Source organism: Oncorhynchus mykiss, chromosome 21 (assembly GCF_013265735.2).
Source record: "Oncorhynchus mykiss isolate Arlee chromosome 21, USDA_OmykA_1.1, whole genome shotgun sequence".
Lineage (NCBI taxonomy): Eukaryota > Metazoa > Chordata > Actinopteri > Salmoniformes > Salmonidae > Oncorhynchus > Oncorhynchus mykiss.
In genome coordinates, this window is record NC_048585.1 from 9,774,002 (window position 1) to 9,789,592 (window position 15,591).

At 48.2% G+C, this 15,591-nt stretch overlaps 1 protein-coding gene across 1 annotated transcript in view; it reads right to left on the reverse strand.

Annotated features, from left to right (window-relative positions):
* The window catches only part of LOC110510472 (CCR4-NOT transcription complex subunit 4), a 48,559-nt gene that overhangs the window by 31,164 nt on the left and 1,804 nt on the right, over window positions 1-15,591 (reverse strand). Inside the window, exon 2 of the mRNA XM_036956807.1 lies at window positions 5,166-5,390. Within this exon, the coding sequence (XP_036812702.1) occupies window positions 5,166-5,315 (150 nt within the window). The 5' untranslated portion in view covers window positions 5,316-5,390. The remainder of the gene's footprint in view (window positions 1-5,165; window positions 5,391-15,591) is intronic.

Consider the following 15,591-nt stretch of genomic DNA (forward strand, 5'->3'; position numbering starts at 1 on the left):
AGAGAGAGGGGTTTGTACACCGCTGAGTCCTCTGGGTAAGGCTGTTAGAGAGACAGGAGAGAGAGGGGTTTGTACACCGCTGAGTTCTCTGGGTAAGGCTGTTAGAGAGACAGGAGAGAGAGGGGTCTGTACACCGCTGAGGTCTCTGGGTAAGGCTGGTACAGAGACAGGAGAGAGAGGGGTTGTACACCGCTGAGGCCTCTGGGTAAGGCTGTTAGAGAGACAGGAGAGAGAGGGGTGTGTTAGATAAAGGACAGGGATTTGTACACCTCTGTGTAAAGCTGTAGGCAGAGAGGCAGCACGTTACACCGCCCCCGAACTTTCCCAAGATTCCCCGGTTTCCTGTTGTTCCCAGAGCAGGCTATTCCCCAGTTTCCTGTTGTTACCAGAGCAGGCTATTCCCCAGTTTCCTGTTGTTCCCAGAGCAGGCTATTCCCCAGTTTCCTGTTGTTACCAGAGCAGGCTATTCCCCAGTTTCCTGTTGTTACCAGAGCAGGCTATTCCCCAGTTTCCTGTTGTTACCAGAGCAGGCTATTCCCCAGTTTCCTGTTGTTACCAGAGCAGGCTATTCCCCAGTTTCCTGTTGTTACCAGAGCAGGCTATTCCCCAGTTTCCTGTTGTTACCAGAGCAGGCTATTCCCCAGTTTCCTGTTGTTACCAGAGCAGGCTATTCCCCAGTTTCCTGTTGTTACCAGAGCAGGCTATTCCCCAGTTTCCTGTTGTTACCAGAGCAGGCTATTCCCCAGTTTCCTGTTGTTCCCAGAGCAGGCTATTCCCCAGTTTCCTGTTGTTCCCAGAGCAGGCTATTCCCCAGTTTCCTGTTGTACCCAGAGCAGGCTATTCCCCAGTTTCCCGTTGTTCCCAGAGCAGGCTATTCCCCAGTGTCCTGTTGTTCCCAGAGCAGGCTATTCCCCAGTTTCCTGTTGTTACCAGAGCAGGCTATTCCCCAGTTTCCCGTTGTACCCAGAGCAGGCTATTCCCCAGTTTCCCGTTGTTCCCAGAGCAGGCTATTCCCCAGTGTCCTGTTGTTCCCAGAGCAGGCTATTCCCCAGTTTCCTGTTGTTACCAGAGCAGGCTATTCCCCAGTTTCCTGTTGTTCCCAGAGCAGGCTATTCCCCAGTTTCCTGTTGTTCCCAGAGCAGGCTATTCCCCAGTTTCCTGTTGTTCCCAGAGCAGGCTATTCCCCAGTTTCCTGTTGTTCCCAGAGCAGGCTATTCCCCAGTTTCCTGTTGTTCCCAGAGCAGGCTATTCCCCAGTTTCCTGTTGTTCCCAGAGCAGGCTATTCCCCAGTTTCCCGTTGTTCCCAGAGCAGGCTATTCCCCAGTTTCCCGTTGTTCCCAGAGCAGGCTATTCCCCAGTTTCCTGTTGTTACCAGAGCAGGCTATTCCCCAGTTTCCTGTTGTTACCAGAGCAGGATATTCCCCAGTTTCCTGTTGTTCCCAGAGCAGGCTATTCCCCAGTTTCCTGTTGTTACCAGAGCAGGCTATTCCCCAGTTTCCTGTTGTTACCAGAGCAGGCTATTCCCCAGTTATCTGTTGTTCCCAGAGCAGGCTATTCCCCAGTTTCCTGTTGTTCCCAGAGCAGGCTATTCCCCAGTTTCCTGTTGTTCCCAGAGCAGGCTATTCCCCAGTTTCCTGTTGTTCCCAGAGCAGGCTATTCCCCAGTTTCCTGTTGTTCCCAGAGCAGGCTATTCCCCAGTTTCCTGTTGTTCCCAGAGCAGGCTATTCCCCAGTTTCTTGTTGTTCCCAGAGCAGGCTATTCCCCAGTTTCCTGTTGTTCCCAGAGCAGGCTATTCCCCAGTTTCCTGTTGTTCCCAGAGCAGGCTATTCCCCAGTTTCCTGTTGTTCCCAGAGCAGGCTATTCCCCAGTTTCCTGTTGTTCCCAGAGCAGGCTATTCCCCAGTTTCCTGTTGTTACCAGAGCAGGCTATTCCCCAGTTTCCTGTTGTTCCCAGAGCAGGCTATTCCCCAGTTTCCTGTTGTTCCCAGAGCAGGCTATTCCCCAGTTTCCTGTTGTTACCAGAGCAGGCTATTCCCCAGTTTCCTGTTGTTACCAGAGCAGGCTATTCCCCAGTTTCCTGTTGTTACCAGAGCAGGCTATTCCCCAGTTTCCTGTTGTTACCAGAGCAGGCTATTCCCCAGTTTCCTGTTGTTACCAGAGCAGGCTATTCCCCAGTTTCCTGTTGTTCCCAGAGCAGGCTATTCCCCAGTTTCCTGTTGTTACCAGAGCAGGCTATTCCCCAGTTTCCTGTTGTTACCAGAGCAGGCTATTCCCCAGTTTCCTGTTGTTCCCAGAGCAGGCTATTCCCCAGTTTCCTGTTGTTCCCAGAGCAGGCTATTCCCCAGTTTCCTGTTGTTCCCAGAGCAGGCTATTCCCCAGTTTCCTGTTGTTACCAGAGCAGGCTATTCCCCGGTTTCCTGTTGTTACCAGAGCAGGCTATTCCCCAGTTTCCTGTTGTTACCAGAGCAGGCTATTCCCCAGTTTCCTGTTGTTCCCAGAGCAGGCTATTCCCCCAGTTTCCTGTTGTTACCAGAGCAGGCTATTCCCCAGTTTCCTGTTGTTACCAGAGCAGGCTATTCCCCAGTTTCCTGTTGTTCCCAGAGCAGGCTATTCCCCAGTTTCCTGTTGTTACCAGAGCAGGCTATTCCCCAGTTATCTGTTGTTCCCAGAGCAGGCTATTCCCTAGTTTCCTGTTGTTCCCAGAGCAGGCTATTCCCCAGTTTCCTGTTGTTCCCAGAGCAGGCTATTCCCCAGTTTCCTGTTGTTCCCAGAGCAGGCTATTCCCCAGTTTCCTGTTGTTACCAGAGCAGGCTATTCCCCAGTTTCCTGTTGTTCCCAGAGCAGGCTATTCCCCAGTTTCCTGTTGTTCCCAGAGCAGGCTATTCCCTAGTTTCCTGTTGTTCCCAGAGCAGGCTATTCCCCAGTTTCCTGTTGTTACCAGAGCAGGCTATTCCCCAGTTTCCTGTTGTTACCAGAGCAGGCTATTCCCCAGTTTCCTGTTGTTACCAGACCAGGCTATTCCCCAGTTTCCTGTTGTTCCCAGAGCAGGCTATTCCCCAGTTTCCTGTTGTTCCCAGAGCAGGCTATTCCCCAGTTTCCTGTTGTTCCCAGAGCAGGCTATTCCCCAGTTTCCTGTTGTTCCCAGAGCAGGCTATTCCCCAGTTTCCTGTTGTTCCCAGAGCAGGCTATTCCCCAGTTTCCTGTTGTTCCCAGAGCAGGCTATTCCCCAGTTTCCTGTTGTTCCCAGAGCAGGCTATTCCCCAGTTTCCCGTTGTTCCCAGAGCAGGCTATTCCCCAGTTTCCTGTTGTTACCAGAGCAGGCTATTCCCCAGTTTCCTGTTGTTACCAGAGCAGGATATTCCCCAGTTTCCTGTTGTTACCAGAGCAGGCTATTGCAATTGTAAGTAGTCTTAATTTAAAAAAAAACATTTTTACTTTGACTTAACCATATATTTTTAAATTGTGAAAGATGCTGTGAAGCCTCATATCCAGTTAAGTTCTTTGAAAAAGACCTAATATAACAAGGTAGCTATAATTTTCAGCACCAGGCGCTGTCCACCTATTGATTGCGCTGCGGTTGCAGAGTTCACGTTTCAGCACCACTGAAACGGGCCGCTGGCCTGTTTTATGAGCTGGCCGCCTCCTGTAGTCTCTCTCCTCACGAAGGAAGTTAAAACGCAACTTCTGCATTATTTTAGGTAACTTCCTTCTTAGAAAATTACATTTGGCACTTTTTGAATCTCGGGTATGAGATTGTTTAAATGAAACAAATATTAAATCATTTGGGGGCTTCGGGGGACCAAATAATATTACCTGCAGGTCAGACTTGGCCCGCGGACCGCCAGTTGGGGAACCCTAGGGTAGGGGGTTAGACTAGGGTTTAGGGTAGGATATGGAGTAGGGGTTAGACTAAGGTTTAGGGTAGGATATGGAGTAGAGGTTAGACTAAGGTTTAGGGTAGGGGTTAGGGTAGGGTAGGGTTTAGGGTAAGGGTTAGACTAAGGTAGGGTTTAGGGTAAGGGTTAGACTAGGGTAGGGTTTAGGGTAAGAAAGGTTATGGGGTAAGGGGTTAGACTAGGGTAGGGTTTAGGGTAGGATATGGGGTAGGGGTTAGACTAGGGTAGGGTTTAGGGTAGGATATGGGGTAGGGGTTAGACTAGGGTAGGGTTTAGGGTAGGATATGAGGTAGGGGTTAGACTAGGGTAGGGTTTAGGGTAGGATATGAGGTAGGGGTTAGGGTAGGATATGGGGTAGGGATTAGACTAGGGTAGGGTTTAGGGTAGGGTTTAGGGTAGGGGTTAGACTAGGGTAGGGTTTAGGGTAGGGTTTAGGGTAGGGGTTAGACTAGGGTAGGATTTAGGGTAGGGGTTAGACTAGGGTAGGGCTTAGGGTAGGGGTTAGACTAGGGCAGGGTTTAGGGTAGGATATGAGGTAGGGGTTAGACTAGGGTAGGGTTTAGGGTAGGATATGGAGTAGGGGTTAGACTAGGGTAGGGTTTAGGGTAGGGGTTAGACTAGGGTAGGGTTTAGGGTAGGATATGGGGTAGGGGTTAGACTAGGGCAGGGTTTAGGGTATGATATGGGGTAGGGGTTAGACTAGGGCAGGGTTTAGGTTAGGATATGGGGTAGGGGTTAGGATAGATTACGTACCTTTCTGCAAGCAGGGCAGAAGGTAGACTAGGGCAGGGTTTAGGGTAGGATATGGGTTAAGGGTTAGACTAGGGTAGGGTTTAGGGTAGGATATGGGGTAGGGGTACACTAGGGCAGGGTTTAGGGTAGGATATGGGGTAGACAAGGGTAGGGTTTAGGGTAGGATACGGGGTAGGGGGTAGACTAGGGCAGGGTTTAGGGTAGGATATGGGGTAGGGAGTAGACTAGGGCAGGGTTTAGGGTAGGATATGGGGTAAAGGGTAGACCAGGGTAGCCTACCTTTCTGCAGGCAGGGCAGAGGGTAGACTAGGGCAGGGTTTAGGGTAGGATATGGGGTAGGGGTTAGACTAGGGTAGTGTTTAGGGTAGGATATGGGGTAGGGGTTAGACTAGGGCAGGGTTTAGAGTAGGATATGGGGTAGGGGGTAGACTAGGGTAGGGTTTAGGGTAGGATATGGGGTAGGGGTACACTAGGGCAGGGTTTAGGGTAGGATATGGGGTAGACTAGGGTAGCCTACCTTTCTGCAGGCAGGGCAGAGGCCGTTCTCGTCTGTGCGGATCCGGTGCCAACAGAAGCGACAGATCTGGTAGCCGCAGGTGCAGGGGAAGAAGTTGGCATCGTCCGTCTCCAGCGGCTCCAAACACAGCGGACACTCCATAGGATCCATTTCCTTCACCTCTGGACTGCAGGATATCCAAGACAACGAGCAGAGAGAGACACACGTGGCAGAGGGCAGCGCAGGCTGGAAAGAGACGGCGGGGGGGGATATTACAACACTGAACAGATAGTCCCACCAGTGGACAAAGTGTGTTGAATTGGAAACAGGAAATGAGCTTTGAAAGTGTGTTGAATTGCAGGAAATGAGCTTTGAAAGTGTGTTGAATTGCAGGAAATGAGCTTTGAAAGTGTGTTGAATTGCAGGAAATTAGCTTTGAAAGTGTCACATTTCCTTTCCGCCAAACAAGAGGGAAGGGAACAGTTTTGGGGGAAGCATTTTGTCTCGAGGTGGACGTTCGTTACGATGTCGATAAACGATTACATCTATCCGAACCGTTGCCACCTAGGAAATTAGTGACCAGACCTTCTCAGATAGTATCTGGTTGAGTACCCCTGGTGTGAGTGTTAGTAGTGTCTGGTTGAGTACCCCTGGTGTGAGTGTTAATAGTATCTGGTTGAGTACCCCTGGTGTGAGTGTTAATAGTGTCTGGTTGAGTACCCCTGATGTGACTGTTAATAGTATCTGGTTGAGTACCCCTGGTGTCAGTGTTAATAGTGTCTGGTTGAGTACCCCTGGTGTGAGTGTTAATAGTATCTGGTTGAGTACCCCTGGTGTGAGTGTTAATAGTATCTGGTTGAGTACCCCTGGTGTGAGTGTTAATAGTGTCTGGTTGAGTACCCCTGATGTGAGTGTTAATAGTGTCTGGTTGAGTACCCCTGGTGTGAGTGTTAACAGTGTCTGGTTGAGTACCCCTGGTGTGAGTGTTAATAGTGTCTGGTTGAGTACCCCTGGTGTGAGTGTTAATAGTGTCTGGTTGAGTACCCCTGGTGTGAGTGTTAATAGTGTCTGGTTGAGTACCCCTGGTGTGAGTGTTAATAGTGTCTGGTTGAGTACCCCTGGTGTGAGTGTTAATAGTGTCTGGTTGAGTACCCCTGGTGTGAGTGTTAATAGTATCTGGTTGAGTACCCCTGGTGTGAGTGTTAATAGTGTCTGGTTGAGTACCCCTGGTGTGAGTGTTAATAGTATCTGGTTGAGTACCCCTGGTGTGAGTGTTAATAGTGTCTGGTTGAGTACCCCTGGTGTGAGTGTTAATAGTGTCTGGTTGAGTACCCCTGGTGTGAGTGTTAATAGTGTCTGGTTGAGTACCCCTGGTGTGAGTGTTAATAGTGTCTGGTTGAGTACCCCTGGTGTGAGTGTTAATAGTATCTGGTTGAGTACCCCTGGTGTGAGTGTTAATAGTGTCTGGTTGAGTACCCCTGGTGTGAGTGTTAATAGTATCTGGTTGAGTACCCCTGGTGTGAGTGTTAACAGTGTCTGGTTGAGTACCCCTGGTGTGCTGGTTGAGTACCCCTGGTGTGAGTGTTAATAGTATCTGGTTGAGTACCCCTGGTGTGAGTGTTAGTAGTGTCTGGTTGAGAACCCCTGGTGTGAGTGTTAGTAGTGTCTGGTTGAGAACCCCTGGTGTGAGTGTTAGTAGGGTCTGGTTGAGTACCCCTGGTGTGAGTGTTAACAGTATCTGGTTGAGTACCCCTGGTGTGAGTGTTAACAGTATCTGGTTGAGTACCCCTGGTGTGAGTGTTAGTAGTGTCTGGTTGAGAACCCCTGGTGTGAGTGTTAGTAGTGTCTGGTTGAGAACCCCTGGTGTGAGTGTTAGTAGTGTCTGGTTGAGTACCCCTGGTGTGCTGGTTGAGTACCCCTGGTGTGAGTGTTAATAGTATCTGGTTGAGTACCCCTGGTGTGAGTGTTAGTAGTGTCTGGTTGAGTACCCCTGGTGTGAGTGTTAGTAGTGTCTGGTTGAGAACCCCTGGTGTGAGTGTTAGTAGTGTCTGGTTGAGTACCCCTGGTGCGAGTGTTAGTAGTGTCTGGTTGAGTACCCCTGGTGTGCTGGTTGAGTACCCCTGGTGTGAGTGTTAGTAGTGTCTGGTTGAGTACCCCTGGTGTGAGTGTTAATAGTATCTGGTTGAGTACCCCTGGTGTGAGTGTTAACAGTATCTGGTTGAGTACCCCTGGTGTGAGTGTTAACAGTATCTGGTTGAGTACCCCTGGTGTGAGTGTTAATAGTGGCTGGTTGAGTACCCCTGGTGTGAGTGTTAACAGTGTCTGGTTGAGTACCCCTGGTGTGCTGGTTGAGTACCCCTGGTGTGAGTGTTAATAGTATCTGGTTGAGTACCCCTGGTGTGAGTGTTAGTAGTGTCTGGTTGAGAACCCCTGGTGTGAGTGTTAGTAGTGTCTGGTTGAGAACCCCTGGTGTGAGTGTTAGTAGGGTCTGGTTGAGTACCCCTGGTGTGAGTGTTAACAGTATCTGGTTGAGTACCCCTGGTGTGAGTGTTAACAGTATCTGGTTGAGTACCCCTGGTGTGAGTGTTAGTAGTGTCTGGTTGAGTACCCCTGGTGTGAGTGTTAGTAGGGTCTGGTTGAGTACCCCTGGTGTGAGTGTTAACAGTATCTGGTTGAGTACCCCTGGTGTGATTGTTAACAGTATCTGGTTGAGTACCCCTGGTGTGAGTGTTAGTAGTGTCTGGTTGAGAACCCCTGGTGTGAGTGTTAGTAGTGTCTGGTTGAGAACCCCTGGTGTGAGTGTTAGTAGTGTCTGGTTGAGTACCCCTGGTGTGCTGGTTGAGTACCCCTGGTGTGAGTGTTAATAGTATCTGGTTGAGTACCCCTGGTGTGAGTGTTAGTAGTGTCTGGTTGAGTACCCCTGGTGTGAGTGTTAGTAGTGTCTGGTTGAGAACCCCTGGTGTGAGTGTTAGTAGTGTCTGGTTGAGTACCCCTGGTGCGAGTGTTAGTAGTGTCTGGTTGAGTACCCCTGGTGTGCTGGTTGAGTACCCCTGGTGTGAGTGTTAGTAGTGTCTGGTTGAGTACCCCTGGTGCGAGTGTTAGTAGTGTCTGGTTGAGTACCCCTGGTGTGCTGGTTGAGTACCCCTGGTGTGAGTGTTAATATTGTCTGGTTGAGTACCCCTGGTGTCAGTGTTAATAGTGTCTGGTTGAGTACCCCTGGTGTGCTGGTTGAGTACCCCTGGTGTGAGTGTTAACAGTATCTGGTTGAGTACCCCTGGTGTGAGTGTTAACAGTATCTGGTTGAGTACCCCTAGTGTGAGTGTTAATAGTGTCTGGTTGAGTACCCCTGGTGTGAGTGTTAACAGTATCTGGTTGAGTACCCCTGGTGTGCTGGTTGAGTACCCCTGGTGTGAGTGTTAACAGTATCTGGTTGAGTACCCCTGGTGTGAGTGTTAATAGTGCTGTATAGAGAACCAATGACCAACAAAGCATACTGACTACACGGTACCGTACAGAGAAACAATCATTGGCTTAAAAGGTCTCTGGTTGACCATGTGTCTGAGTGAGTCTCAACCAACCACTGAGAGAAAGAAAGGCTTTTATGTCCCAGCCGTGTGGCCTGTTTTCCGCTCAGCCATTTGAGGAATTAAATTGATTTAGTGGTCTAGACCTCGTTAAAATTCTCATGTTCCTCTACCCAGAGAGAGAGATGAGAAGAGCCATTGGAGAGGTTGAAACACAGGCCTATGCTTTAAGTCTTAAGTTGAACACTACACATAATGAGTTGCTGTTTCCGGTGTTAACCGGCTAAAGTCTTCCGGCGTGATTTGGTTCGGTTGGCGCCGAGGACCTCATCTACGCCAACCGAACGAGCTCCATACTCCCTTAAAAAGACCTTCACTTGAAAAATGAGGGGGAACAAAACGGCACTAGTACTGTTTGTCCATCTAGAGACGCCGTAGCCAGTATATTCTGACTATTCCTCAAAATAGTCAGAATTAAAATCTAAGAATCGAACTCAAGAAAAAAAATCGGTCAGTAATTTTGACGTGGAGATCTTGGTCGTCCAATTTTACATCCAACTCGAAGTTGTGCATTATATCTCAAGTCCCAAAAAAAATTGCAAGGCGGCGGCGATTCCTCGTTGAAACAAACTTCTCTTTGACTTCCGACGTCTAGCAGAGAGAGAGAAAAAAATGTATTGTGCACAAACAGCCCGAAAGAACCCTTGTCAAAGACCAAAAACACCATAAAATGTCCTGATACACGAAGGAACGGTCCTGAACTGTTTCAGATGGGAAGACAAGAAGATATAAACTAACCAGAGTCTCGTGAGGGTAATAACGGCAGCCTAATTAAAAACTGCCGTCAACAACATACCCAAAACGCTACACCCGTACTCGCCAACATTCTCTGCAAAGCCAACAGATGACATCCTCGTCATGTGACGACTGACGTCTGAAGAGTGGAGATATTTATAAACTGATAGAGCAGACGTCTGGTGTGACGTGAGGAGTGTTGTATGTGTCAGGGAAGGTGTGAATCATAAGAACTATGAGCATACAGACTACAGGTACACAGTGCCTTGGGAAAGTAGTCAGACCCCTTCCCCTGTTTCCACCTTTGGTTACGTTACAGCCTTGTTCTAAAATGGATTGAGTCATTTGTCCCTCAGTCTAAACACAATACCTCAATAATGACATCACAACACCCCGTAATGACATCACAACACCCCGTAATGACGTCACAACACCCCGTAATGACGTCACAACACCCCGTAATGACATCACAACACCCCATAATGACGTCACAATACCCCATAATGACGTCACAACACCCCGTAATGACATCACCACACCCCATAATGACATCACAATACCCCATAATGACATCACAATACCCCATAATGACAAAGCCAAAACAGGTTTTTAGAAATGTTAGCATAAGTATTCAGACCCTTTGCTATGAGACTTGAAAATGAGCTCGTATGCATCCTGTTTCCATTGATCATCCTTGAGATATATTCTGCAACTTGATTGGAGTCCACCTGTGGTAAATTCAATTGATTGGACATGATTTGGAAAGGCACACACCTGTCGATATAAGGTCCCACAGTTGACCGTGCATGTCAGAGCAAAACCAAGCCATGGGGTCGAAAGATTTGCCTGGAGAGCTCCGAGACAGGATTATGTTGAGGCACAGATCTGGGGAAGGATACCAAAAAAATGTCTGCATCATTGAAGGTCTCCAAGAACACAGTGGCCTCCATCATTCTAAAATGGAAGAAGTTTGGATTCAACTAGACTCTTCCTATAGCTGGCCGCCCGGCCAAACTGAGCAATCACGGGAGAAGGGCTATGGTCAGGGAGGTAACAATGAACCCAATGGGCACCCTGACAGAGCTCCAGCGTTCCTCTGTGGCGATGGGAGAACCTTCCAGAAGGACAACCACCTCTGTAGCACTCCACCAATCAGGCATTTATGGGAGAGTGGCCAGACGAAAGCCACTCCTCAGTAAAAAGGCACATGACAGACGGCTTGGAGTTTGCCAAACGGCACCTAAAGAACTCAGATCATGAGAAACAAGATTCTCTGGTCTGATGAAACCAAGATTGAACTCTTTGGCCTGAATGTCAAGTGTCACGTCTGGATGAAACCTGGCACCATCCCTACGGTGAAGCATGGCAGCATCAGGGATATTTTTCAGCTGCAGGGACTGGGAGACAAGTCAGGATCGAGGGAAAGATGAACGGAGCAAAGTTCAGAGAGATCCTTGATGAAAACCTGCTCCAGAGCGCTCAGGACCTCAAACTGGGGCGGAGGTTCACCTTCCAACAGGACAACGACCCGAAGCACATAGCAAAGACAGCACATGAGTGGCTTCAGGACAAGTCTCAATGTCCTCGAGTGGCCAGAGCCCGGACTTGAACCTGATTGAACATCTCTGGAGAAACCTGAAAATAGCTGTCAGAGCTTGAGAGGATCTGCACAGAACAATGGGAGAAACTTCCAGAATAGAAGTAGCGTCATACCCAAGAAGACTCGAGGATGTAATTGCTGCCAACGGTGCTTCAACAAAGTACTGAGTAAAGGGTCTGAATACTTGTGTAAATGTGATCTGTTTTTTTTTTAAATAGATATATACATTTGCTAAATAACAGTTTTTGCTTTGTCATTACGGGGTATTGTGATGTCATTATGGGGTATTGTGATGTCATTATGGGGTATTGTGATGTCATTATGGGGTATTGTGTGTAGATCGACGAGGGGAAAAGACACGTTCATCCATTTTTAGAAAACGTCTGTAACGTAACAAAATGGGGGAAAAAAAGTCAAGGGGTCTGAATACTTTCCGAATGCCAAGTCACTAACACACAGGGACACACACAAAGGAAGAAAGAATCTCTCCCTCACACACACACACAGAAATGGGGATAGGAAGAAAGAATCTCTCTCTCACACTCACACTCACACCCCCCCCCCCCCCCCCCCATACGGAAGGATAAAATCAGACCGGCTGAGTCAGAGACACACTGGAAGACTCCCCCAGAGAGGATCGTGGGTAAATAACAACTCATCAAGCTCTCATCAGGATGTCTCATCAGAGAGAGAGAGAGAGAGACACAGCATGCCTGTCTGTAAAAAAAAGCTCTGAATGGATGTGCTGGACAATAACAAGGGCCTTTTACAATCCATCCCATCACACCGGAAGACTCCCCCAGAGAGGATCATGGGTAAATAACAACATCCCCAGACATCTGTCTTTTTAATTGGGAAAGGATCCCCTACTTCTAAAGTGATTTACTCTAACAGTAAGCAATACAACACATACACTACATGACGAACGGTATGAGGACACCTGCTCGTCCATCAACTCATTCCAAAATGATGGCCATTAATACGGAGTTGGCCCCGCCCCTTTGCTGCTGTAACAGCCTCCACTCTTCTGGGAAGGCTTTCCACTAGATGTTGGAACATTTCTGCAGGGGGACTTGCTTCCATTCAGCCACAAGAGCATTAGTGAGGTCGGGCACTGATGTTGGGCGATTAGGCTTGGCTCGCAGTCAGCGTTCTAATTCATCACGAAGGTGTTCGATTTGGTTGAGGTCAGGGCTCTATGCAGGTCAGTCAAGTTCTTCCACACTGATCTTGACAAACCATTTCTGTATTGACCTCACTTTGTGCACGGGGGGCATTGTCATGCTGAAACAGGAAAGGGCCTTCCCCAAACTGTCGCCACAAAGTTGGAAGAACAGAATTGTCTAGAATGTCATTGTACGCTGTAGCGTTAAGATTTTCCTTCACTGGAACTAAGGGGCCCGAACCATGAAAAACAGCCCCAGACCATTATTCCTCCTCCACCAAACTTTACAGTTGGCACTATGCATTAAGCAGGTAGCGTTATCTTGGCATCCGTTAAACCTTGATTTGTCTGTAGGACTGCCAGAAGGTGAAGCGTGATTCATCACTCCATAGAACTATCTGCTCGATTTTATACACCCGTTACCAACGGCTGTGGCTGAATTAGCTGAATCCACTCATTTGAAGGGGTGTCCACATACTTTTCTATATAAATTGTAGGCCTAAAGGGCAAATAACCAATTTCACTCCATGTTTCATGCTTAGAGATGCATTTTATTTTGTTATTTCCAGGGCAACATATTGGTTAGCAAAGCCTTCGCCGTTTTCTCCTCAAACTTTAAAATATCCTTTTTGTTTTACAAAACAATGGTCTCTTGAGGATGCTTTAGGCTGACACCTGGGCCTGCATGACTATCAACAAGTCCTGGTGCAAATACCAAAGTTCAACTCAGGCTGCATTCTGTTCTGGTTCTCACAGAGAGAGAATGTCTCTTCAGGCTGACACACACACACACACACACACGGGGTAGAGGAAGGGGGAGTCTAAAAATACACTGTCCCATCCCCAGCACGGAGAGAGGAGGAGGAGGAGCCAGCTCCCATCCCCAGCACGGAGAGAGGAGGAGGAGGAGGAGCCAGCTCCCATCCCCAGCACGGAGAGAGGAGGAGGAGGAGGAGCCAGCTCCCCAGTCCTCTCTTTAAAGGGAAGTGGTGAAGGGAAACATGGTGCTCTTTCAAATCAAATCAAATGTATTTATATAGCCCTTCTTATACCCCTGCCCTTCTTCTCCTGCCTGCTCTACATGTAAGGCCACCAGCCTTTCCTGGGGTCGACCCCGTCATGCAGCCCAAATAGATCCCTATTCCCTATATAGTACACTACTTTAGACTAGAACCCTATTCCCTATATAGTACACTACTTTAGACCAGAGCCCTATTCCCTATATAGTACACTACTTTAGACTAGAACCCTATTCCCTATATAGTACACTACTTTAGACCAGAGCCCTATTCCCTATATAGTGCACTACTTTAGACCAGAGCCCTATTCCCTATATAGTGCACTACTTTAGACCAGAGCCCTATTCCCTATATAGTACACTACTTTAGACCAGAGCCCTATTCCCTATATAGTGCACTACTTTAGACCAGAGCCCTATTCCCTATATAGTGCACTACTTTAGACCAGAGCCCTATTCCCTGTAGCTGTATCTGCACCATAATACTCTCACTAGTGGGGTCCCCCAGGGCTCGGTTCTAGGCCCTCTCCTCCTCTCTATAGACCAAGTCACTGCTCCTCTCATGGTCTCTACGATCATTGCTATGCATTGACAATCCACTACTCTTCCACATTTACTCAATATTATTTATTATTTTTTATTATTTCTCTCAAAACCTTTTGTATGTTGTCCCATAGAATAATCTGTACTCTTTACTTTTGTGCCAAAAAAAAATGAAAAATATTTTAGGGACCCCACTGCAGTTTCCCTGTGACAACACTAGGGGTCGCCACCCCACCTTTGAATACCACTGCTCTATAACATCAGCAGAGTGACATACCACTGCTCTATAACATCAGCAGAGTGACATACCACTGCTCTATAACATCAGCAGAGTGACATACCACTGCTCTATAACATCAGCAGAGTGACATACCACTGCTCTATAACATCAGTAGAGTGACATACCACTGCTCTATAACATTAGCAGTGTGACATACCACTGCTCTATAACATCAGCAGAGTGACATACCACTTCTCTATAACATCAGTAGAGTGACATACCACTGCTCTATAACATCAGCAGCGTGACATACCACTGCTCTATAACATCAGCAGAGTGACATACCACTGCTCTATAACATCAGCAGAGTGACATACCACTGCTCTATAACATCAGCAGAGTGACATACCACTGCTCTATAACATCAGTAGAGTGACATACCACTTCTCTATAACATCAGTAGAGTCAGTAGAGTAGAGTGACACTCCACTGGCTTCCAGTCGAAGCTCGCATCATCTTCAACACCATGGTGTTTACCTACGGAGGAGCAAGAGGAACCTGAGCACTCCGTCCTGCCACCTCTGGGCTCTTGGCCCCAACTACCTTCAGGCTATAATCAAACCCTACACGCCAACCTGAGTTACTCCGTCCTGCCACCTCTGGGCTCTTGGCCCTAACTACCTTCAGGCTATGATCAAACCCTACACTTCAACCTGAGCACTCCGTCCTGCCACCTCTGGGCTCTTGGCCCTAACTACCTTCAGGCTATAATCAAACCCTACACGCCAACCTGAGTTACTCCGTCCTGCCACCTCTGGGCTCTTGGCCCTAACTACCTTCAGGCTATGATCAAACCCTACACCCCAACCTGAGCACTCCGTCCTGCCAAACCCTGGTCTCTTGGCCCTAACTACCTTCAGGCTATGATCTAACCCTACACCCCAACCTGAGCACTCCGTCCTGCCACACCCTGGTCTCTTGGCCCTAACTACCTTCAGGCTATGATCAAACCCTACACCTCAACCTGAGCACTCCGTCCTGCCACACCCTGGTCTCTTGGCCCTAACTACCTTCAGGCTATGATCAAACCCTACACCCCAACCTGAGCACTCCGTCCTGCCACACCCTGGTCTCTTGGCCCTAACTACCTTCAGGCTATGATCAAACCCTACACCCCAACCCGAGCTCTCCGTTCCTGCCACAGCACTCCGTCCTGCCACGCCTGGTCTCTTGGGCCTCCCAACTAGGGCTGGGAAATATGGCCTAAAAATCATATCTTGCTTTTTTCAAATGTAAGGGTGATTCACAAATATATATATATACACACACACACACATACATACACGCACCAGCTTGGTTCACAAGTTTCTAAACCATCTTTGGTATAGTTTCACCATAATATTTACATTGAGGAAGTATGATCATAATCATTATATTTCCTGTAGTACCGTTTGCCTCCCATGGTCTGTTCTGGACTCAAGACTGCGAAGAGACCACTGGTGGCATGTCTTGTGGGGGTATGCATGTCCGAGGTGCGTGCTCTTTGTTTAAAAACAGACAGCTCGGTGCTTTCAACCTCTCA